Source organism: Engystomops pustulosus, chromosome 6 (assembly GCF_040894005.1).
Source record: "Engystomops pustulosus chromosome 6, aEngPut4.maternal, whole genome shotgun sequence".
NCBI lineage: Eukaryota > Metazoa > Chordata > Amphibia > Anura > Leptodactylidae > Engystomops > Engystomops pustulosus.
This window is the reverse complement of record NC_092416.1, coordinates 31,925,755-31,951,471: the sequence shown is the minus strand read 5'-3', so window position 1 is coordinate 31,951,471 and position 25,717 is coordinate 31,925,755. Positions and strand designations below refer to the sequence as shown.

Here is a 25,717-nt window from a genome sequence, read left to right as displayed (position 1 = left end):
CACATGACTGACAGCCTGTATAATGCTGTGAGGTATAATGGTGTAATGGCTCCTCCATGTGCTTCCTAGTGCCGGCGCCTCCTGCAGCCTGTGTATGAGATACTTGTATACACATGAATGACAGCCTGTATAATGATGTGAGGCTGTATAATGGTGTAATGGCTCCTCCATGTGCTTCCTGGTTCTGACGCCCCCTGCAGCCTGTGTGTGTAGGAGAGGTACAACAGCTCCAAGCTGCAGCCATGTTATAGCAGAACATGCCAGGTACTTGTGTAGCTGATGTCTGTGTCTCACACACGTGTATAGGAGGTGACAGCATGTCAGCAGATAAAGCACAGACACTAGCAATGCTTTACTATACATTACACACAGACATGAGCAGGTAGAGGGGAGGTGTAACAGGGGTGACATCACTGCCTCTGACCCTGTGACCAGACTAATTTACATAATAAAGAATAGATGATTTTACAATGAATAATGTATGAAATAACTAGATAAAGGCTGGGATGGGATCCTTGTGAGCTGCTCCAACAGGTAGTAGTGACAGAAATAGAGACCCAATGACAGGTGTCCTTTAACCCCTTAACAACCTGGCCTTTTTTTGTTTTTTTCATTTCTATTTTTCACTCCCCACCTTCAAAAATCTATAACATTGTTATTTTCCATGTACAGAGCTGTGTTATGGCTTATTTTCTGCGTAACAAATTGCACTTCAAGATGGTGCTATATATTCCATGCCGTGTATGGGAAGCGGGAAAAAAATTCCAAATGCAGTCAAAATGGTGAAAAAACACATTTGCACTGTTTTCTTGTGGGCTTGGATTTTACAGCTTTCCCTGTGCTCCACAAATGACAGGTCGTTGCGATTATGGGGTTAACAAGTTTGTATAGGTATTATAATGTTTTCATACATTTACAAAAATTAAAACCTCCTGTACAAAAGAAGACCCGAAGCTTTCAAGGCGACGGACCCCCCCCCCCCCCCCGATGACGTCACGGGAACGACGATCCGCGACAAGATGACGGCGCAGATCGGCGGGAGAACACCAATATGAGCCCTCTCCATGCACCGGGACCTGACGCGTGCTGTACTAGTGCGGCGCGTGTTGGTAAGGGGTTAGGGTGATTTCTGCCTTGGTTTTCCCTGGTCTACTGCTAATCTACTTCCTGGATTTACAGGAAGTGATTGGCTGAGTGATGATTTCCTGTCCGTTCAAATGGAACAGGAAGTAGAACACAGTAGAGACAGAAAAGTAGGGATTTGTTGCACAGTGAAATATTAAATTAGGTGGACAGACCTGAGGCCGTACCCCCAACCCTTAATACTCCTTGCACTCCTCTTATTGTTGGGGTATATTACAGTATAGCATTGAGGACGGGTCGGTGTTTTATAACACGATGCATAGATGGGACTTTAGTCACTTTGCTGGTAGTACCGTCTCTGTTATCTTATCTCGTCATTGTGGACTTTGTCTTGTTGGCAAAGTACATAGCTGGGATAGAATCGACCCATTCCCATTATACTTAGTATACACTAAACTTAAAGGGGTGAACCCACAAACCCTCACGGTCTGCATGTTTTGTATTGTACCAAGCAAAGTTTTATATCCCTACCCCCGGTATTCTATGGCGTATCAGTCCCGCCGACCTAAGCACTTGAATAGTTTATTCTCTGCTTTCTTTAAAGGGCATCTACCACCAGGATGAAGGACTGTATGCAAATGAGGCTGAGGGGCTCCAGGCTCCATAGGTGTTAATGGAGCCTGGAGCCCCTCAGCCTCATTTGCATACAATCTTTCACCCTGGTGGTAGATGCCCTTTAGATGAAAGTCAGCCCGGAAATGATGATGTCTTCACCGGACGCTGCGGCCGATCACTGGTCATTAAGTAAGATTTCCCCTTACACAATTTCCTGCTTTTATTATATGTGACTATAAATGTAGCGTTTGCTGCCTTTATTAGGAGTGGTGTATGTATACAGTGAGGATTGTGTAATGTTTGCCAATCGTAGTAATGGCCCTAGTGTGCGTATAGATATGTTACAGTGTTATATGGTTTATTGTACTGTGGTTATTTACACAACACTCCATTTATTGTATTTTGGCTTCTTTTTTTATTTCTCATTCTTTGTCCTTCGTTTGTTGCCTCCTTATGTGTCATAGCGCAGCGGCTGATCAGTTTTATTTTTTTATTTTTTTTTCTCCCTCCTCTAGATCTTGAAACTTTTTTTCATCGCCACAACTTCATTCAACTACTGAACATAAAGTCCCGGGGGAAGTTTATTCAGTCTATTTGCCTTTGCCATATCCTTAATGAGCGGTGGAGTAGATGATCGGCACACGCGGATTGTGAAGAGTCTTACGTTTAGATGGAGATGTAAGATGAGACAGTATTTCTTATAAGATGCATCCCTCCTTCAGAAAGGTGAGCACTCAGGTTTCCTTGTGTTGTACATACGCAAGTTCTATAGGTATTAGGTTCTGTTTACTGCCTAAGGTATATGTCGGTCAAAGGAAGTCTTAAAGGAAATCTACCACCAGGATTAAGGATTGTAAAGCAAGCACACTGACATACTGGTGTGTGCCCCCTCTGGCAGGATCTGCTCTTCTTTTAGCTTCTCATTCCCTGGTTTTTAAGAAAAAAAATGCTTTAAGAATTGTGCAAATTAGCCTGTGGGACTCCAGGCTCCATGGCATATTTGCATAATTTTAAAAGCCTTGTTTTGTATAAACAGGGCATAAGAAGCTAAAAGAAGAGTAGATCCTGACAAAGGGGCACACACCAGTATGTCAGTGTGCTGGGTTTACAATCCAGTGACACTGGTAATCTTCTTATTTGTTAACCATGGCCTCCTTCCTTCTTATATCAATTTTTAGAATTAGGTTATTGAGCGAGGCTCCTGGAGGCTGTTACTAGAGCACCTCTGTGCACAGACAGAGGCAGAGGAAGGGGGAAGTGCAGAGCAGGATTGGAGGAGGAGACTGTGTAACATCCTGTGAATCTGCCGCACAGAGTGGCTTTTGTAACGCCTCCAGGAGCATTTCAGGCTCATTAGCATAATGTTTAAAGTTGTTTTAAGAAGGAAGGAGGTCATGGATAACAAATATAAGAAGATTACCACAGTCACAGCGCCTGGATCTATGAGGTCACTGGTTTATCATGCTGGAATTTGTATGGTAGATTTCCTTTTTAAAGGGGTTTTACCAAGGTTGGAAAGACAAGGCTGCTTTCTTCCGAAAACAGTGCCCACCTGACCATGGTTTGTGCAGGTATTACAGCTCAGCTGTATAGAAATGAATGGAGCTTAGTTGCAATACCATACACTACCCATGGTCGGGTGTGGCGCTGTTTTTGGAAGAAACAAGCTATGTTTTTCAACCTTGGGAGAACCCCTTTAAGCCCGCTGCTTTAGTTTGTGCACTGGCAGGATTTACCAGAGCAAACCTAGAATCGAGGAACTGAAGAGAAGTTCCATACGTAACCTCGCATGCACGCAGGGTGTTTGTTGGAACATATATCCAGGTCTTTCAGTACATGTATCTGTTACTGTAACTTGCAACAATCCCAGGTTTGCTCCAATGGTCCAGAATTTTCAGTAAAAATTGTGGCAAATGCATTTTGTTCTAAAATTACTCTCATGTCAAAAGATTCAAAGGGGGTTTTCCTGGGCGCCTGCTAATCTGTTTCCTTTTCTGTGGTATTACAGGAAGTGCTGCCTAGCAAATCACCAACTGTGATTGGCTGAGTAATCACTTCCTGTGTGCTCAAACGGAACAGGAAGTAGAGACTGGAAAGTTGGGGATCGGTGTGATCGATTACTCTAGGAGGGTATTACTAAATGCTATTTTACACCATTATAACTTTATAAGGACATCTATAGGGTCAGGAACAATGATGTTGAAAAATTAGGTGGCTTGTCTACCTATACAATGTGTGTGAGAAGCCATGCGTATACATGTATGCTCTCCGTGTGCTATAGCTTAGTATTGGTACTGGCAGTCATGTACTTTGTGCACCTCATTGACATTGGTGGAAATTATTGTGAGCTAATTATAAACCCACGAGACGTCCACTAATCATTTACTACTGGATTTCGTCAAGGTCTCTAACACTTGCAGGTTTGCAGTAAAGAGATCCTTCATTTTTTTTCTTTCTCCCCTATAAATTGATCAGTGGGTGCTCGGTCACTGGAGTCCCCACCGATCACAAGCACAGGGGTCCGTGATGTCTGCATGAATGGGTCCTGCTGGCCTTGGACTGCTGTGGATAGTGCAGTACAATAGTCGGAAGGCTTCTGTAGTCCCATCCATAAGAATTGAGTGGCAACATGTCCCAGTGATTGACCAACATGTTGACTACTTTTATGATCAGTGGGGGGTTTTGGGAGATGAACCCTCACTTATCAGCTAGCAACGTTGCATTGATTCCCAAGTTCCTAAAAGACCATATATCGTTATAGGTTTTATCCTAAATCACTCGTGACTCCATTATGGAAGGTTGTAGGAACCGTCTGTTGTACCGTCTTATGCCAAGAGGAGTGTTGATGTTTTTCATTCTGTTCATTGGCGTAAGATGTTCTGCCAGTGATTAGAAAGCGTGCCCGGGCAGTATTCTCTGTTTTTGTGACCTTAAGCTATTAAAGCTACAAAGACAAGATTCTTAAATATACTCAACAAAATAATACATTCTCTAATTAACTGTTAACAAAAATACAGCATTCCAACCAGTATCTATCAGTTCTGGAGCATACAATATTAGTTGCCCCAGGATCCAACCGTAAATCTTCTATCTTCTATGGTCGGGCAGGGCATATTCTTCTCATGAATAGCTTCTCCTTTCTGCCTACATTTCAGACCCAGGCATTTCCTGCCGTCAAGCAGCATCATGGAGACTTGCTCTAAGAACTACAGATAAGATAAGGTCTTTGTCCAGGGGGAGGAGGTGCTCTGTGTGTGTTTATAGCTCAGATGTAGCAGAGCTGAGTGTGATTTTGTTTATCCATCTCATGGGTCTCCTCTCTAATCTCTCTCTCTTTGTCAGATACTAGTAAAGTGATCAGAAGCTTAATAAAAGTGTAGATAAACCCTGTACCCTGATAATCTAAGCACATTGTCAGCACACAGCATCTCGCAGCACAGAGGGATCATGAAGTGTCTGCTTAGAGAGACCCTGCCCACACTCTGGAATCTTATACTGGCCATCACTGAGTGATAGGAGATAAACCGCAATAAAACTGAGTAAAATTGTAAAGTAAGGGGGTAAAAATTAGCTTTATTGTGTAAACATCACTAGGGGATTAAAACTTGAGAACTTGTATGCAAACCCCTTTACAGGGTAAAGATAGAGGCAGTAGAATGCTGCCCCCCTGCTCATTGCCTTGTTAGGACCTGGAAGAGGTGCATTTCTAATAAATTTCAATGAAGTGCGGACTCCGGGTGACGTCTTTTCTTCTCGAGAGCCGATGTGTCGGTGGGATGTGAGCTGCTGAACTGAAAGGAATCTAGAATCCTGACTGCTCACACTGCAGTGACTGAGGGGGCTGGTTTTCTTCAGGACAGAAGCCCCTTCTCATGTAATGTTATGAATCGTCTACTCTTGGGAAGAGAAGACCACGTGGCCTGTTGTCGTCCTTGAGTTATTTGGCGTTGGTGCAATGAGAAGAAATTGGTGGTGGGAGACTGTAAAGAGGTGATGGTGTATAAAGTGCTACATTAATGATATTAAACCTACATTGGAAACAATTGGGGAGTATATTTAACCAGTAGGAAGGGTTATAATGTGGTGAAGATTAAGGATTTGTAATGGATGGTACAGCTGAACCTTCAGATTGATCAATCTGAAACAGTGCCATTTATTTTGCGAGATTGGCCAGTGTTTTCATGTATTGTGCTCACATTCTTCCCTGATGACAATTATTGGGAACAGCAACGATCAACGATCCTTAGTTGCCCCTAGAGGAGTCTAGTGGTATGGCAGAGGCTTATTCCCCTCTCCCCTGGAAAGAAACCTTTATATCCGGACAGCTTTTGGCTGTGGTAACCTCTGGTGCCTTTGCAGGTCTTGGATCTTGAGTTCAAATTTAACCAGGGTTATCCTCTGTCCCAAGCTTTGGGGACCTTCCTCTCATGTAATACATAATTGTCCTACATGTGTATTTTATAGATGGGGATTGTGTTGGATTGGCCCACTAAAGGGTCCTCCAGGCTCAAACCCCATACTAGATCCCAAGGGTCCATCAGAAGACAACCAAACTTGGAGGCTACTGAGGTCTAAAGTCCTGGTGAAGGGTAGTACCCCAGAAAGAGTTCATCTAGTTGACCCAAGAAACCATTTCTGTATAGTCCTAAATAATACATCGGAGCTGAAGTAAAAACAAAATGATGCGCACCGTTACCGATCACTCTGGTATCGCCACACTCCACTTCCTGTTGTCACAGGAAATACTAGGACCGGCTGCCCAGCCAATCGGTTGTAGTGAAAACTTGCCTCGGCTGTTGATTGGCGGAGGAGCGTCCCTTACCGCTTCCTGTGGGGGCGGGAGATACACAGGAAGTGTAGTGCGGCAATAATGGAGCAGCAGGAAGCAGTAAGGAACCTTTTTATTGTGTTACTGCCCCCTAGTGCCCCCTAGATAGACGTGTTTCGTTGCCAGGTCAACCGAGCGAGTTAAAATAATTAAGAACCTAGAGGAATATTCGTCTTGCAGAGTAACTTGCACAAAACAGCAATGCGGAAGGAAGGAAGGAAGCGGCGGCTGCCGGGCCTCATAGATTTCAACACGTTTTCCCGTCTCTCACATCCTGTCGTTTCCTCAGTAATTGTACATGAGCGATGCAGAGATTTGTGAGGAATCTGTGTGTTACATAGTTGCACATCACTGCACATGGGCTCACTTTGTTACTCAGCGCTGGATTCCGGTTAAAACCTGGTTAAAAAAAAATGTGGTAAAACTTGTGTTTCTGAATGCACTTACACTGCCTTTCAGCAGGACAAACAAAGCGAGAACCCGGTGGTGGGACATCCCAGGAGACGCGTCTGTGGTCATAATGAAAGGGAAATGATCCCGCACCTTCCTACTACATTATTATACTGAGTGCATCCTCCCTGTAGCATTGGCCCTGACCTGCGTTCATATTGGGGGGGATTATGTGCTTGAGATGTAGTCACACACTTGACACGGAGAGGCCTCCTCCTATGGGTTTCTCACTTTAAAAAAATAAATAAAATTTCCATTATTATTGGCATTACGTGTGTTACCAATACATTTGTAGTAGTAGTAGAGAAGGCTTTACCACTTGGTCCTTTCCCGTAGTATTAGTATTTCCACTTGGCATTAGTGGTGGTGGTCGTAGAGGTAGAGAAGGCCTTTCGAACTGGAAAAACCTTTGCTGCTTCTACTACTACAAAGGATTTTAATATTACTACTGGAAAGGCCTTTTACTACTAATGCTGCTTCTGCTACTACAAATGAAAAGGCATTCTCTACTACTACTACTTCTTCTCTACTACTACCACTACTATCGCTACTACGACTTCTCTACTACTAACACTACTACCACTACTATCGCTACTACTACTGGAAAGGCTTTCTCTGTTACTACTACTGGAGAATCCTCCTCTACCTCCACAACTACTGTAACTGTCTCATCCTCAACCACTTCAAAGGACTTCTTTTCTACTACTACTCCTGAGGGACTTCCCTACTTCTAGAACCTTCTACTGCATCTACTATCACTACTAATGGAAATGTCTTCACTACTACATCAACAACAGGAAAGGGCTTTCCTACAAGATTCTTAAAAGGCCTTTTCTACATCCTATACTAAAAAAAACGTGGGAGGGGCTCCTAGCCTTATAATAATAATAATTCTTTATTTATATAGCGCCTACAGATTACGCAGCGCTGCACAAAGCTTGTCAAATTGGTCCCTGTCCCTATGAGGCTCACAATCTTAACAACCAAACAGTATGTTTTGTAGTGTGGGAGGAAACTGGAGGACCCGGAGGAAACCCATGCAAACTCTTTGCAGATGTTGACCTGGGTGGGATTCGAACCCAGGCCCCCGGCGCTGCAAGGCAGAAGTGCTACCCACTCAGCCACCGTGCCGCCCAACTTATAATGACTGATGTTGTGAATACAGTTACCATATAGAAAGAATGTGTCCGAGAGTAACCAGCCTTGTGTAAACTACACATACAAAAACAGAAAAAAATAATAAATATAAATGAATAACCACTTGGTTATTCATTTATATTTATTATTTTTTTCTGTTTTTGTATGTGTAGTGTAATTTGGGGAGTTTGAAGTTGGTGGCCCACTGACCTCACCCCCACCTTCCTTTTGGTGTTCAGCCTTGTGTAAAGCAAAATGCATTAAAAATATAAAAGAACCTTACCTTGCAATGTAAGATGTCTAAATGTATCTCAGCCCAAAAAGGCAATTGCTTCTTTCATTATAGATCCATATTATGTTGCAAATCCAGGTTCCTACAACATGTCCGTTTTAGGAAATATATCTGATCTAGGGTTTGTATTACAAGCTTTGTGAGCATTTTGCATTAACCTAAGTTGCATCATTTTTCCAGCTTCAGGGTTGCATTTACATTTTGGTAAACCTCAGAGCCCAATTATCTCAATTTTAGACTATCTATCTCGTTGCTTGCGTAGTGCTCCAACATTTTGGTAAATGCTGAAAAGTTGTACTAATTTTTTTTTAATGTAGACTACTGTTGGCCACTAGAGACGGCATCATCTGTGCCAATCCAAAGCACACAACACAAATAATTATTACACGGTAATAGTGATTATGATTTGGGAGGGGTGAGTGTCCTGCACTTGTTCTCCTGAAAGCAGGAGAACAATTTAATCAAATATATTCTCATCTTTTCTTTCACACACCTTGTTTTACCTTTCAGATGCGGCTTTAGTACACCCACAATGCCAAGAGTCGTCAGTATTGGAGAATATATCAGGACATCTTAGCCCCCAGGAATAAGGAGGTGGTGTTTCTCGTGGATGCCCTGAAGAACCCGATCTGTGGCTGTAGACGATCTGCAGACGGAAAGTTGCTCTCCAGCTAGTAAATTCTACTCGTATTCATTCTTGTCACGGTCAGTAACTCTCAACCATCATGTCTACCTCCTCGCTCCGCCGCCAGATGAAAAACATTGTCCACAATTACTCGGAAGCTGAAATCAAAGTCCGAGAAGCCACGTCCAATGATCCGTGGGGCCCCTCCAGCTCGCTCATGTCTGAGATCGCGGATCTGACGTACAACGTGGTGGCGTTCTCTGAGATCATGAGCATGATATGGAAGAGGCTGAACGACCATGGGAAAAACTGGAGACACGTCTATAAAGTAAGATGATTCACACCCAGTAATCCTTCTATACATTATATGGAAATGACCTGCACAACTTTTAGGATATGTTGTACACTTTCCCTCGTGATTGGTTGCGGTTGCTACAAATATTTTGTCAATGGAATGAAGCTCGACTTGCTTGTGTAGAGAAATAACCAATCTCTTGAATGCTACGGCTCCCAGCAATCAGACCCCCTATCCTGTGGGGAAAAAATACTCACTGTGTGGCCATCACACATGATATTAAAGGGGTTGGACACTCTGCATGTATATTTACCTTTGTCTTTGCCTCCTTTGAGAGCTTCAGCCTGTCCCTATTCTCTCTATTCTGCCTTCTGCATATATACACAGCTTCCTCTCACTGCTCCAGCGTGTCCTTATGGCGTTTCCCACTGTGTCTCTCTTTTCACGGTCTCTCCTCGCTGACAGTAGTCAGTTTTCAGTGAATGATGGGAGCCGGCTCCCACCGGAGAGCTGATCCGGTGAGCCATTACCTTCAAATTGTACTAAAGAGGTTTTGGCCAGGCAGGAGGACAGGACATGCAGAGTTTTATTGGGGTCTCTCCTCCTTCCCACACCTGTCCCTCTATATCTAATAAAATCACACTGCACTAGTCAACAATGGTTATGGAGCTGATCCCTTAGTAAATCTTTGCCCTTTCATCGCTGACTCTGCCCTTTAATGGAGACTCCCTATATTATAATTAATAGGGAGCCTTCAAGAGCCAGAAGAGCCGGGTCTTTTTAGTGAATGGAGCCTAATGATTCAGGTCACTGAATGGAGCCGGACTGCCCATCACTAGCTGACAGATAGGAAGAGGGGCGAGTAAGGAAGAATGAGTCATAACTCTACTGCTGCAGCTTCTCCTGTTCAGCAGAGCTCAGACATGTAAACAAAGAATCGTGGAGAGTCTGCACGCAGCATACAAGTAAGAGCAGGAATGGATTCAGGGATTATCCACTAGGCAGTAAAGACCCATTGTGTAAAAAAAAAAAAAAGCCTTTTAAGTTAGTGATGACTAACCCCCACATTCAGCGCCTAAATGTTAGACCTTGCACATGGTTTATTTGGACCCAGAGTTACTTAGTTTAAATGATACAATCATTCAGATGCATCATGTTCTTGCTTTAGATCCCTTAATTGGTACTTTGATCTCAGACCATACAATGGTTATGTGTGGTACATCGGTATTAAGATATTAATGAATTCAGCCCCCATTTACTTAAACCCCTCCAAACTAAATTCACACAGCAGCTAAAACTACAAAATTTAGACTTTCTTGACATAGTTATTTGGTGCCCCAGACTTAAAGCTCCAAAAATAATTTAGACCCTGCACCTTGCATATAAATTAGTTGCAGTAATTGGCTCTAGAAGTGACTATAGCCGGACCAATAGAAATCACTTTATGCGCCTTTAACATTGTGTCTCAGATCTTCACCTAGACAAACCGTGGCCTAATCATCTTAGTCTCATAACCTCCTACGCTCATGCCACATATAATGACTGTAATGTATAGAGGCAATGTACTCTATGTACGAGAACTGAGCTACTTGCGTGCACCAAGGCCGAATATCGAAAGCCGACATTTACATATCTGTGTCTATACACTGCAGGCGCTCTGGTTCGGAAGTTGTAAAGTCCTGTTATCTAAAGCGGAGAAAAAACCCCCCCTATATCCATAAAACTGTTTTGGTCTTGTCGGTGAACACAGCGTTGGCTGAATCCGGGAGCAACTAGCAGAATTGAATGCAGCTCTGGATAATGACAAAATATCAGCTTCTATCAGTGCTAAATGGTTCTGCAAGTTCTATCTAGAGGCAAATTGATGAAAGGGGATCAAATATTGCTGTACTATCCCAGGGCAGCACATCAATATCCGATCATTATTCAGACACCCGAAATCGTCACAGGAGCACCGCTTCCTCTTTTGTCATCATGCAGGGCAGCATTCACAATTCTGCTAGTTGTGTTGACAGGCAAGACAAAAAAAAGCAAATAGTTAGTGCCCTCCCACCCCCCACGCGCGTTTTATATTACAAGACCTTTTTACTTCCGACCCTGAGGGCCTGCAGTGTATAGACAAAGAGTAAGAATATATTTTATGTAAAATTCTGCTTTAAATATTCGGCCTTGATGTCATCCTCAGTTTGGCTGTTCCACCTAACTTGGACAAGGTACTTGATTGGTTGCTGAGCAGCCAATCTGCCAATTTTACACCCCTAGCTACTAGGCGTGGTTGTGATTTGCTACGGCTGGTTGCTAGGGGTTAGGTGCAGCTACCGAACAGAGGACACCAAACCTTTGCGTCCGCTTATGTCTAGGCACTATACAAAATATGGAGGCCGCTTATCTGCTGGACAGACGTGCCCAATCATTCCCAGGTCTGTCCACTACAGAGGAGCCAATAGGAACGGCTCTCTGCCCTGCTTGTCAGGAAAGGAATAGTCCAAGTACGGGACATTGTAGTCAGCTACGAGGAGGGGCAGGAGACTGATTCAGCCCAAATCCCAGTGGCACAAAGTATAAGAAGCAAGGGGGACACATAGAAGCAAAAATTTGCTGTGTGATGCTGAAAGCAGCTAACGTGACTCCTGCTATGGAAATGATTCATCCCCTTTAATTAGTGTGAGAAATAGCGGCTGAGCATTGTAGTCCTGTCTACTCATACATTCCTCATCACACCAGGTGTACATGGCAAAGAACAAAATTATATATTTTTTTTATAAAACTTATCTTTCTTCATTTAAAAGGGGTTTGCCCCAATTATATGAAAAATGATCTATATAATGTTTTCAATAAACATGGTTCCCAAAAATGATACATTTGACATGAAGAATGTCCACCTAATGTCCGGTGGGGATGGTCGCACATGCTCAGTATTGAATCAGTTACAGGAAGAAGCTTCACTCCACAGGAATATAAACTCTGGAGACGCTTTCGGCTTTTAGCCAAATTTTATCTATTTCTTTGTACCGTTTTTGCAGGCTATGACTCTGATGGAGTATCTAATAAAAACGGGCTCTGAGCGGGTAGCACAGCAGTGCAAGGAAAACATATATGCTATACAGACACTGAAAGATTTCCAGTACGTGGATAGAGATGGCAAAGACCAAGGGGTCAATGTCCGAGAGAAGGCCAAGCAGCTGGTGTCTCTACTGAAGGACGATGAGCGGCTGAAAGAAGAACGAGCACACGCCCTGAAGACGAAGGAGAAGCTGGCACAGACCTCTACCGGTAAGTACTAACCCCAAGACTACACGGGAGGAGCCTGAGTATCCAGGAGATGCTGGTTGGTTGGAGGGGTAGGGGGTGCTGTGGATATCTTCATCCTGCCGATCCAGTGGGCAGGTCCACTCACATGGCAGGAGAACCTCTTCAGTATTTGGATCATGTGTGGAACTGGGTTATATATATCAACACCACCACCCCAGCCACCTACCTTCTGAACAGTCCCACCACAAAAATAACTTGCGGATCAGACTTGATACATCACTCAGCGGTGCACAGATGGCAATAAAGTTCCCCGCTTGAGCTATTTTAAGCTATACCTTATGGCTATCCCCACAAAGCAAACATTCGGAGCTACCGCTTGCATCTCATTAGGTCCAAGCACAGGAATAATCGTTTCCTTGTCCTTGCGTTGTAGCCTTCGTTTCCCACGTTGACTAAAAATAGGCGTCGGTAGATTTTCCTCCCTGATAACATCATTTTTTTGTTTTTTTTTTCTGCAGGAGAGATTTTCTCCATTATTATGATGTATCCAACGTGTTGTGTGAAAATAAAAACAAAAATTTAAAATGTAGTTTTTGTTTCGCTGTATTCAGAGACCAATTTTTAAAGAACCTACCATCAGAATCCATCACTATAAGGCCTCATGCACACGACCGCATGGTCTTTTCTGTTCTGTATATATGTCTGTATTCTGGCCGTAGATATGGGACGTATTGCAACAGTATGGCAACGTATTGCAGCGTGTCTATATAAAATATGGTGGGCGGGCAGATGATGGATGGATGGATGACTATTGGATGGATGGATGACAGAATGCTTCTCCCACTGGTTCTGGATACTGCACGTATATACGGCAGCATACGGTGCACAGCCGTATGCAGCTCGTATTTTATACGTTCCCATAGACTTCTATGGGCCGTACAGAACGGAAATACAGTGGAAAATAGGACACGCTCTATACTTTTATACGATTCGCTACCAGTATGGTGGACAATATTGCCATGTACATGGATGACCGTATTTCCCATTGGAATGCATGTGGTCGTATTCCGGCTGTATATACAGCCGTTTTTATACAGTAGTGTGCATGGGGCCTTACTGAGGGACAGTTACTCATAGATCCCGGCACTGTGAAGTAACCTTCTTATATTTGTTATTCATGGCCTCCTTCCTTCTTAAATAACTTTTCAAATTTTGCTAATAAGCCTAAAGGGCTGGAGGGGGTGTTACCAGAGCCCCGTTATGCTGTAGCTTTACACAGTCTCTCTCTCCCCCCTGTGACTGATGTAATCCCACCACAGCAGGGGGAGAGTGGGAGGAGTGTTCCTTGCTCACTGTAACAGCCTTTTAATCTGCAGCATGTATGGGCTCTGGTAACTACGCCCAGAGCACTTCTTGCTCATTAGCATATTTTTAAGATGATTTTAGAAGGATAACAAATATAAGAAGACTACCACAGTCACAGTGCCCGGATCTATGAGTAAGAATGGATGGTGATGGTAGGTTTTATTTTTATAAAGCTTTCCAGTTGCTTATGTAGAGTCTGCGCAGCTCTTTCACATAGTCGGCTGTCCTGCTGCTTCTGACACTGCCCCTAATTCTGAGAATTTCTGTATTAAACCCCACATAAAGGACGTGGAGCTGTGCTGTAGTTGGGGCCTGGACGGAAGGTTTTCTGTCTTTATTGTGCTTGGTAATTTAGAAGCCATAAACTTTAGCAGTGTAGTAAATATTAACCCATGTAGCCTCACCCAGGGGAAGACCTTCACCCTTGATCATGTGATCTTGGAATTCTTTGTTGCCTTATGTAAATTTTCCTGTTTGTATGTGAATGCTGGGCTGTGATGTATACTGTTCCTTCATCAGATTGGATCTTTTTATTGCACTTGTTAATGTTTTATTTATAGTTGTTGCTCTTGGTTGCATTTGCAACCAAATCTTTCCCGGGTCATTCTTTTATTTCATAAATGTAAGGGCCAATGGAATATCTGCATACCCCTGCACGTAAGGGTTAGGGGGTCATGTCCAGGCCATGGCCGCCATATTGAGTCTGGAGCAAGTTTTTCCAATTGGAATTTTCTATATTCAAAGGTTATCGACACTGCGATTCTCTGTAGCTGCTAACGCTGGTTCATAACAATAAGATCTGGCGCCTTCAGATCCGTTTCCAGTTGTTGTTGTTGCAACTTTTGAACCACTAGACATATTGGTGATCAATTTCTGAGACCATTCTGGTCATGTTTGCTATGCGTCATGAGCACCTTGATTTTAGGACATATTGTATAACAGGGTATTATAGCGGCAATTAAACAAGTCACTGGTCAAGTTATTCTAATGAGCTTTCTGGAGGACGCAACGGCGAAACGTACGTCGGGGTGCTGTGGTGGTGGTCCATCTTCTCTCCTAAACTTTGTATGATGCTATGCCCGGGTGGGTAATATGACTATATATATTTGAATTTGTATACTTTTGGCTGTGTCCATTTGGACATGATATAGGAGATGGATATGTATTTGACTATTTAGGACCACCACACTTCTTTGTGTTTTTGTTATCATAGTTTTTAATAAAGTTTTCTTGATTGCTGTATTTTGTGTAAATAAAGATTGACGTTATAATCTTATTTCAAGTTGTCATAGTTTATGGTCTATGACCTTTTGGTAACTTTTTGTCCTATATACCTACATTGGTAGTGAAGTTTTCTAATGGGTTAAAAAAAAACCTGTTCACACCGCATAATATGTGTTAAATCCTGATTGATTTCTATGTCTTTTACCATTTTGGTTTTGAAAAATCCTTTCTTTATTTTTTTTTATGTACCATATATACTATAAGTATAAGCCGACCCGAGTATAAGCCAAGGTTCTTAATTATACCACAAAAAAACTCGCTAATATCATGCCCAGCAGCGGCCTCCCCTCACACATGACAGCAGGCCTAGCCATGCCCCCTTCAAAAATAAACCTTCCCCCCCCCCGGCGCTCACCCCCTGCGTCCTCTTCTCCCTGGATCTCCTCTCCTGCATAGAGCATAGACAGGCCTCTGCCCCCACTACAGAAGAGGAGATCCGGGGAGAAGAGGACTCCAGGTCCGTATATAAGTTTATTATTTTTATATATTATAAAGTAGTATAATATTTTTATATATTATAAAGCAGTACTTATAGTATAAGTACTGCTTTTTCGGCACAAAAATTGTGCTCAAAAACTCTGGTTATACCCAAGTATCCCCAGTAACTTCATTATACCAGAGTTATGGTGCAGGGATGTAAGTGCAGGTATATATGTATACACTAAATAATATTTATTCATTTATAATTACTTGACAGCATCTTCTGCCTCCTCAACACTGAATCCGGCCACAGAAGCGGAGCAGGCCTGGCCCCAGAGCAGCGGGGAGGAAGAGCTCCAGCTCCAGCTCGCTCTGGCCATGAGCAAAGAAGAAGCGGAGCAGGTAAGAGCAAAGGTAAATCCACACGGGGGGCTCTTGGGGTAACGTTACCGCTGTATATTATTAAATCTCACTGTATACATCCAGCAGACATCAAGATCTCCTCCTCCTGTATCCAGTTTCCCCATATCATCCAAGGTGCGATTGTGGAGATGGTCTGTAGTACAAATGCCTTGTAGCCCACAATTTTTTTTGATGTTTAATATTTCCGCACTGTATGATTGATTTATTATGTATTGTTTTATTTTTCTTCACATTGGTGGAGTTATGGATATATTATATATTTACACATATGGGGAAAAGAAAACTAAAGGGGTCTGCAGGGACTTTGATATTGGTGGTGAACTATTGGTCATCAGATCATGGAGGTGACTCTGTGATCAGATGATTGAAGGAGCAGCTTTATTATTATTTTTTTTTATTTTTTTTTTTTATTGGCTGTACTTGGTATTGCAACTTTAGTCTTTCGGTCTGTAATGGGACAGTACCAGACGCGGCCACTAACAGATGCATGGTGCCGTCTCTGGTTAACAATGATTGGAACCCTGCAGTCACCAGACTCCAAAGAGCCCTACAATAATCTGATCAATGGGTGTGGTCACACTGGGGTCCTCCGGCGCATTATAGGGCCCACAAACTCCATATGAGGAACCAGTACTGTGTACAATAATTTTTGGGTGAGAAGAATGGTATAGATTTTTACATTTGGGGTACAGCAGCTTCGGCCCTAGAGAAAGGCCATCAGTATCAAAGTCCCGGAAAAACCCCTGTTACCGTCTTTAGGGTGGCACTCTGGTGTTTAAAAGAGTCTGTGGCAATTATTAGGAACCAAACATTTAAAGGGGTTCTCCAGTCATAGCAAGTCCGGCCCTATCCACCAGATGGAGCGTGACTTGCTGATCTTGGGGGCCTCACTAATGGGCCCCCACTGTTGCAGTCCAGATGACCGGAGTAGCTATTCGCTCTTGCGCCTGCTGCTCCATTCGTCTCTATGGCACTGTACTCGGCAATCTTTGTCAGCGAATGCTTGATCGCTGCTCTCAAGCACAACGGACCCCCCGTTCTCGAGATCTGTAAGGGGCCCATGACGGAGACCAAGTTATCCTCTCTCCTGTGGATAGGGCCCAACTTGATATGACTGGAAAACCCTTTTAAATGGTATATACAGTAGCAGTTATACAGTACTTTTAAAGAGGGGTGTAACTAATTATAGCATATGTAAGGGATCAGCTCATAATTCTTATTGTCTGGCTTCATTATAAAGTGCAGTCTACATTTTCGAAGGTCCTCGGTCCTTCTAGGATGGTCCGTGATGGATAGTATGATTAAAAACTTGCTTCCCCCCCCCCCCCCCAAACCCTTAGTTCACTTTATTAGTGTATCCTGTGTAATACTGCTCCAGTCAGTTCCCCTGACTCCTGCTTGTGCTAGGTTCTCCCTGGCAGCTCTTACAAGCAGGAGGCAGGAGAACTTGCGTCTCGTAGCATACAGCGCAGCCTCTGCACATGCACAGATAGTATAGATAGTGTAAAATGTAACTTGGTGAATTTTACACTATGACCCTACAGGAACATTGCTGTTTAGCTTTATATACGCAAAAACTGAATTGAACACATAAATATTGGAAATAATATTTCCATATAAGAACATGGAACATATCCAATGAGCAAGTGCAAAATAGGAACAGCAGTCTCTTAGATCTCGTCCTGCTTCGTTAAGTAACCCAGAAAGCATAATGGTCGTTAAACCTGAAGCCAAGTTTTGGTTTTGTTCTGTGACCTCAGCTCACCTATAACCTGGAAGTAACGGGCAGAGGTTATGTCCCAAGGAAAGGAGCTAAATTACAATTCCTGTTCTGGACCGGACAGAAGAACATATCCCCCTTTCCCCTCTCCTCCTTATCTACCATTACCAGCATGTGCCTATTTTGTTGCCTGTTTTGCCGACTTTTTGTTTTATTATCCTATTATTATATTTAAACATCTGTATATTGTTTGGTTTGGTTCCTTTTAGTTTTAGTCTTGTGCCACTGTATCCCCAGCTTCACGCCGTTCTCCTGTACTGGCGGCGAGGCGTGAAGCTGCGGTATACACGGTGTATGATCTCACCTGTCTTCATCTGCTTTCATTCCATTGTGGTTATTTTTCCCCTTTTCCCCCCCTTACCCTTCCGCTGTCGTGTGCTTTTATTTTGTTTTTCTTTCCCAGCCCCTTCCTGTGTCCGAAGAGGAATTGCAGCTTCAGCTTGCCCTTAGCTTGAGCAAAGAGGAACATGACAAGGTAGAGATGACCAGTTTTTGTACCAAAAACCCATTAAAGTAGCAATTTTTAACAATTAATCAGTGAATTCTGAGGCCCCCGCTGCTGCTTTCTCTGCTGCTGCGATTTACGGTACAACTAATGTCCACTAACCCGTTCTGCTTCCTTCTGCTTGAGAGCTGGAGATCAGTCTCTATGCGCTAATCACACCTGCAGTTTTTGATGCAGTTTTTGAGCCAATGTCTCCTCTGCTTTGTGTCACATGACTGCATCAAAAACTACCGCTTCAGGCCTCACCAAATTGTACTATGCTAATAGAAAGGTCTTGAACAAATATCAGACGTCGTAATATTCTTTTGTTTAATTGAATATGGTTGTTGATGTAGCAGTGTAGCTCGGGTTGCTTAGGATGACGGATGATTGGATCGCTAAGGCAGGCATTGGGGGCACACACGTCAAGCTGGTCCGACACTTTACACGGTTAGCAAAACTGGATGACGATGGTATGTTTTAAGCAGGTTACCCACAAACAAGTTCCTCCGAGAAATTCTCTATTGGGGTTTCCCAGACGGAACCCTGAATCACTGGATGGAACTCAGTGTATCCCTCCAGCCCAGTAATTTGAGGTTCAGTCCTGGATATTCTCAGGCCAAACTTGATTGCGGGCTTTAGTGTCCTGATTCTCCCTTGTTAAAGAAGAGTAGCTTATTGGATCATCATGATGGATTTGGATGGAAGATTTCCTTTAAGGTTTCCAAACACAAACTTTTAGCTGCCATAATACTCTAGGTGTCCCCATACATACACAAAGCTTGGCTGAGCGTGCGTGTGTCCTCCATGGTGACTAGAGAAGACCCCTGTGATAGAGGGTTATCTTGCTTGTGGACTCTGTATCAGGCATGTCAAGTTCCAGTCTGCCCGATCATTCTTTCCAACATCTGCCATTGCTGGAAAGTAAAAATTCTTGACGTGTGTACATGTAAGGGAACGTCAGAAGGAAAAGCTGCTGGTTTGGATAACAGGTGTATGGACAGGTAAGCCGTTAGTGTCACTGCCGCCTTGGCAGCTAGTCCACCGTGCCTCTGTGGGCAGAGGAGCTGACAATCTAAGTTGTTTTCCCTTCATTTTCAGTATTGACTCCATTGTTGGTCTTATCATTTAGATTCTACTGGTCTATTTGCCAAACTAACACAACTTGCATCTTACGATCCTATTTTCTGCTTCACAATGTAATGTTGATTCCTTTTCTCAATAATTTTCAAACTGCTTTTAAATTTTGGTTTCTTAATTCTGGGAGAACTTTGTATATGAAAGGTAAGTATCTAAGTGTACAATCTACGCTAAAGCAGTGCGTACCACAGCAGGTAAGATGCCTTCCTGACCGGGCAGCTTCCTTCTCTCCACCAGGGATGTGTCCGTGTCATTTCTCTTGGGAAGTTTAAATATCTTGTGCCATTTCAATCTGTTTTAAGTTCACAGAAGGTTTCTTGAAGTGCTTCCTCGTAGTAAGAGGCCTCTTCATGTGTTGCTGGTATATGACATGCATGATCGTGACTCCCCCCCCAAACCGCGGATCTCGACTCTTGGAGAACGTTTTATAGATGTAGATTTTTGTGCTTGGTCGAGAAGCAGATGATTCCCGTCATTGCTCCCTCCAAATGTTTGGCATGCATTTATTGTTTGAAGGTTCCCATCATTACATCTGTCTATCCTGGTACAGAGCAATGGGCACCTCCATCCTGCCGCATTCCCGCAGAACCCCCTACCCAGCCCTTAAATCTATGCACATTGCTCTGTGTCGATACAAGCCATCTACTACATAAGTTGCATCATCTGTTCTCCATCACACTATATTCATTTTTTTTTTCCTCCCATTGTTACATTTCCCACTATTCTTACAGGTGATTCCTACTCATTGTAAAAGCGGCAATCTTACTCATGACCTGACATAGCTCTCCCGGCAAAACTGAAAATGTATTTGTGCTCATTTCAGAGATCTGCATTTATCTTGCTTGTTTCTCGGTTTATGGACTCTGAAAGATGGATTGGATTCTTGAATTTGTAGCACTTTTTGAATTCACTGAGGGTGTGTCCTCACACTGTTGTGCCCCTTCCCCTCCCACTCTGGCTGGGCTCCCGCCCCTTCCCCTCCCACTCTGGCTGGGCTCCCGCCCCTTCCCCTCCCACTCTGGCTGGGCTCCCGCCCCTTCCCCTCCCACTCTGGCTGGGCTCCCGCCCCTTCCCCTCCCACTCTGGCTGGGCTCCCGCCCCTTCCCCTCCCACTCTGGCTGGGCTCCCGCCCCTTCCCCTCCCACTCTGGCTGGGCTCCCGCCCCTTCCCCTCCCACTCTGGCTGGGCTCCCGCCCCTTCCCCTCCCACTCTGGCTGGGCTCCCGCCCCTTCCCCTCCCACTCTGGCTGGGCTCCCGCCCCTTCCCCTCCCACTCTGGCTGGGCTCCCGCCCCTTCCCCTCCCACTCTGGCTGGGCTCCCGCCCCTTCCCCTCCCACTCTGGCTGCTCATTTGTGCTAATGGGGGTCTAACTGAAGAAAACTGAGGTGTGAACTGGGCCTTAAATCTTAGTTTCAGTTTCACAACTCCCTTTAACATCCAGTATTATGCATAGGCCTGCTCTTGGTACAGTTGCTTGTGTGGACAATCCCTCAATGAGCTCTCCCAAAACCCTGGGTAAGACTATATCGCCAAAGAGACAAAGCTAAATTTCCAGTTTGGCCGGGAGGCTTCCTTCTATACACAATGAATATGGAAGATGCCACACACAACCTTTCTTAGTATCCAGCTCTGGCCCGGTTGAGAGTTTTACCAGTATGTGGATAAGTACAGTGGCCCTATGGGGGGATGGGGAGGCAGAAAAGTATCCGGGTCCCAGGCTGTCCATTGCTTCTGGTTTGGTGTCGGCTTCTCCCAGTGTCTCCATTGTGGATAAGTAGGATTGCCGCATCCTCTACTTTCCCCAAGAACATCATAAGACTATGATCTATCCATGCGTTCACAACCTACAGATGATGCCTTCATTACTTTTATTGACCGTATAACCTTTTTGTTCTTGACATTAAGTTTGATAGTGACTTTGTGATATTGATGATTTCTTGTCTGATTAGGAGGAGAGGATCAGGAGAGGAGATGACCTCCGCCTTCAGATGGCCATTGAAGAAAGCAAGAAGGAAGCTCCTTCTAAGCAGGAAGAGGTGAATTTTATACAGTCCCACTGAAAAAAATTTATGTAGTAATGCCCATCTTACCAATCCACTGCGACTGACGTTTAAAGGGGGTTTTCCCACAAGAAAATTCTCACATCTCAAACCCCCTACTTTACAATGTTACTCAGTTTTATTGCTGTTTTAGCTCCTATAACTCTGTAGTCTGCTTAGTGCAAAATCCCAGGGTGTGGGTGGGGCCTCTCTAAGCAGATACTTTGTCACCCCACAGAACTAGATGGATAATAATGTGGTTACATTATCAGGGTACAGGTGTACATACACTTTTATCTGGCTACTGACATTGTACTAACACACTGAAACAGAGAGATGAGACAGATCAGAGATGATGAGATGCCTATTACACTGAGGCTGACAGACTTTTACACTGTTACTCTGTGAGCTCTGCTACATCTCAGATCTGTACCTGCCTCCCCCTTCCCCCGGATCACTTATCTCCTTGTAGTTTGCAGTCTCTCTCTGCTCACGATGTCCTGGCAGGATGTAATCAGTGTCTGAGCTCCATGCAGGGGGCGGGGCTACAGACACACAGCAGAAATCTCAGCTCCACGATCTCGCACATCAATCCAAGATGCCACCCGACCTTAAGTCAGAAGTTACAGGGTCGTGTCTAGGGGCACCTGAAGTTGTGTACACCAGGACTGATAGAGACAGCTTTAACTTATATCTATCTGTGAAATGCTGTATTTTTGTTAATAACAGTGAATTAGAGAATGTGTTATTTTGTTATCCTGGGTACATATAAGTTTTCGTGGGAATACCCCTTTAAGTGTTCCTGTTCCCCCACCGATATAGGTTTGGTGACCTTGGAAATGTTGACAATGGAGCCGTCAGGGTTTTGGCTGTGTGAGTGTTACTAATTTATTACCCCAAAGCCTAGTTCGTTACTAATATGTATTATCAATTTCTTTCCTTTTAGTCTTCCTTAATGGATTTAGCAGATGTGTTTAGCTCCCCTGCGGCTGCTGTAGCCACGTCAGACCCGTGGGGATCGACATCTGCACCTTCTTCTGATCCTTGGTCCGGAGCAGTGAACACTTCAACAGTGTCTGCCACATCTGATCCCTGGGGAGGACCTCCGGTGGCCACAGGGGCCAGTACAGACCCATGGGGTGCCGGTGTCCAGACAAACAGTGCCCCCACTGACCCGTGGGCAGGGACCCCTGCTGTTTCCTCTGTAGATGCCAAGTCCGTGTCTGACCCGTGGAATCCGGGAGGTGAGTTCAACTTTGTATCTTCGACCAAGAGTCACCGTTCCACATTTATGGGTTTTATATGAATGTTTTTTGTATTATTTTTCTTATTCAGGTGTTGCGACTACTGTCACCGCCCCAAGTAGTGACCCTTGGTCTTCAAGTCCTTCTATGGCAGCTAAGCAGGCGACAGACCCTTGGGCTCCAGCGGCAACCTTCTCCGATCCCTGGGGAGGGTCTCCTTCTAAGCCAAGTACAAATGGCACTGTGGGTGAGTCTTGTATGTGCTCGTGTTCCCATGAGTCATATGGTGCAAAATAAAAAGCGGAAAGGAGGAGGTTAGTAAAGATGGTATTACCCCAGGGCTTACTAAGAGGCCTGAAGAAGGGCATCTGCTGTGTTATAGCTGAATGCTCACTACTTCTTCCTCTCTCTACTGCCTCTTCAATGAGTATGACATAAGGTGACTAATTCAGTTCCCAAGAGAAGAGAATAGTCTAAGTTCATGCAGTGTTGGGTGGGCCCAAGGACCCCCAGTCTATCATAATCTCCAGGAAATAAACCCTACTAGCTTCCAATTTTGCCTGCTGCTGGTTAGCAGGGTTTTCCAATTAACCCGGAGAAATCCATGACCAGCAAGAGGGTAAGAGTGTGGATGAGAGGGGTGCGGGTAAATTATTAGCCTCCCTTTGGCTTTGTCTCCTGCTCCTCTGGCGACTTGTAGGGTGCCCACAGCGTTGTCAAGATTATCATTGATTGTGATTGTGGGCGAAGAAGGATTATGTCGCTGTTGAACATCACTATCCCCCTCCCCCCTCCATGTCACTGCCAACATTTCCCAGCCGGAGAAGGAGAATGGCGACCGGTGAAGAAACTCCCATCTCCGGCCTGTAATCCTATCATATATTCCTCCACCTGGTGGTCACCAATTATTCCAATTAAAAGGCATCTACCACCAGGATGACGGACTGTATGCAAATGAGCCTCAGGGGCTCCATAAGTGTTAAAATCCCTGGATCTCGTGAGATCTAGTGATATTATATTTACTTGTTTTACTTCCCTTATTACTAAAATGTTGTTTTGTTTCCTTATTTGCCGCAGAATAATTTGCCGTTTCTGCGGATCGTTCGTTTTTTTTTTTTTAACCGATGCTTCGTTATTTTACTTGTCTTTTTGTTTTTTAACTTGTTTGTCTTTGTGTATGTGCCTGTCTCTGTCCGCTCCACCTGCCTCCTCTTTTAGCCAGTGCCACCTTTGACCAGTTCATCAGTCCTGCAGATAAAGATGAGTTTTCCGATTTTGACAACCTGAGGACTACCCTTCCCCATTCAGGAAGCAGCACAGGTTTGGAAGTGCCTTCTTTCCTGCCTGCTTGCTTACTGTGAATCCATCCACCCTGCGCTTCTTGCTTTCTGTGTCTTTGGTATATGTGGTGTTACCTTGGGACTAATATTTGGTTTTCTTCAAAAAAAAATTTTCTCTGTGGGGGCAAAGCGGTGACTTCTGGGCGGGAAAAAAAGAAGCATTTTGTTTTCTGCTGCTTTTTTATTTTAGTTATTTTATTTTGCCTTTTTCTTTGCAAAAATCTGAAGACAAATATTTCTCATGCAATCCTTCCATAGATGGTAGCTGGACTTCATGGCGGACGTTGAGGCTAAACAGGAACTACATGTTGGGAATGGATTCCCGCTTTATTTTGGTTATGGGGGAGGTAGGGGGGGGATCAGTAGATGATCTGATGAGGTCCTTCATCCCTCCGCAGGTGGCAAGAGGTCAGCCAAATACTTGTTAGCCAATGGCTGCTACTCCAAGCCATCGAAGGGCGAAATACTGTGAGCGCTAGGACCCAGTTACACGAATCTATTAGACTTATTTGAACTCTTTATTTGCCCAACAAAACCTTCCAGCACAATGTGTACCTCTCCGAGGAAGCAGGACTTGTTTTTCTTCATTTGTTGCAATAATTTATTAACAGTCAGTCATAAAGTTGGCTTGTGTTTTAGGTTAGGTTACAGTTATAGCATTTTTAATATTTACAGCATCTGATGAGCTGACTTAAAGGGATTGTACAGGAATTCTTATTGATTGCCTACATGAAGGTTCTCTTATTCGGGAGAGTCCAACACCCCCCATTCCTCTGTACCAATCATCTGTTCTGTTTATCAGAACATGTGAGGAAGGAGCCGGATACAATTGGCTCAGTGCACTCAGATTTCCCTTTAAAGGAAATCTATCCTCAAAATCCATCATAATAAACCAGGGACACTTACTCATTGATCCAGGCACCATAACAGGGGTAATCTTCTTATATTTATCATCCATGTGCTCCATCCTACTAAAATCAACTTTTATAATTATGCTAATGAGCCGGAAAAGGCTCTGGGGGTGTTACCAGAGCCCTCTGTGCTCTGGCCCAACCGCTTTTTATAAACTCTCAGCGTGTCAAGCTTAAAGACCAGAAATGGGATTGGGGAAAAGGTGGCCATAGGCATGTATCTGTAGATTCATTTCACTTAAAGGGGTATTCTCATCTCAATTAACACATTAAATTTAATTAATTTTCCATAGGGTATGTATATTTCTTCAGTTGCATGTTATTAAAAAAAAGTCTGTGTGAAGATAATTTCCTATAAATGTAATCCTGTTGTCCCTTAGAAACAAGATTATTGTCCTTGGATACAGCCACGGCCTGGCAGTGGTGGTCACACATGGGCTATTAAGGGTGCCCAACCCCCTGGATTCAGCTTTCATTACCCCAGGGCGACTGCGGGACATGCAGTTCATTTCAAAATTATTTGTTTATTTGTGCAATCACTCCAGCAGTGGTGGTCGTATCCAAAGGCAGCTTCTCGGTTTCTCAAGAACGCGACTACATTTATAGAAAATGATCTTTCCAATTGAAGAAATGTGTGTGTATATATCAAAGATGAATCAAATTAAATGTCAACGCCCCGATGAGAATAGCCATTTAAGGTTACTGAGACA

General features: G+C 43.9%; 1 protein-coding gene and 1 long non-coding RNA gene across 17 annotated transcripts in view; one reads left to right on the top strand and one right to left on the bottom strand.

The window, feature by feature from the left end:
• The window catches only part of LOC140134832 (epsin-1-like), a 34,852-nt gene that overhangs the window by 5,782 nt on the left and 3,353 nt on the right, over window positions 1–25,717 (top strand). The window contains exons 2-11 of one of the 16 annotated variants that reach the window (XM_072155523.1): window positions 2,214–2,424; window positions 8,916–9,358; window positions 12,349–12,598; window positions 15,924–16,048; window positions 16,136–16,183; window positions 18,253–18,324; window positions 21,423–21,509; window positions 22,459–22,756; window positions 22,848–23,003; window positions 23,975–24,076. In XM_072155523.1, coding sequence (XP_072011624.1) covers window positions 9,131–9,358; window positions 12,349–12,598; window positions 15,924–16,048; window positions 16,136–16,183; window positions 18,253–18,324; window positions 21,423–21,509; window positions 22,459–22,756; window positions 22,848–23,003; window positions 23,975–24,076 — 1,366 coding nt within the window. In that variant the 5' untranslated portion in view covers window positions 2,214–2,424; window positions 8,916–9,130. Of the gene's footprint in view, window positions 1–2,213; window positions 2,425–8,915; window positions 9,359–12,348; window positions 12,599–15,923; window positions 16,061–16,132; window positions 16,184–18,252; window positions 18,325–21,422; window positions 21,510–22,458; window positions 22,757–22,847; window positions 23,004–23,974; window positions 24,077–25,717 lie in introns of all 16 variants that reach the window. The other 15 variants (XM_072155521.1, XM_072155519.1, XM_072155522.1 and 12 more) reach the window with 15 other exon arrangements.
• Window positions 6,583–25,717, bottom strand: part of LOC140134835 (uncharacterized) — a 27,018-nt gene continuing 7,883 nt past the window's right edge. The window contains exons 2-3 of the long non-coding RNA XR_011856413.1: window positions 7,124–7,206; window positions 6,583–6,925 (exon numbers count right to left, since the gene is read on the bottom strand). This is a non-coding gene — a long non-coding RNA (uncharacterized lncRNA). The remainder of the gene's footprint in view (window positions 6,926–7,123; window positions 7,207–25,717) is intronic.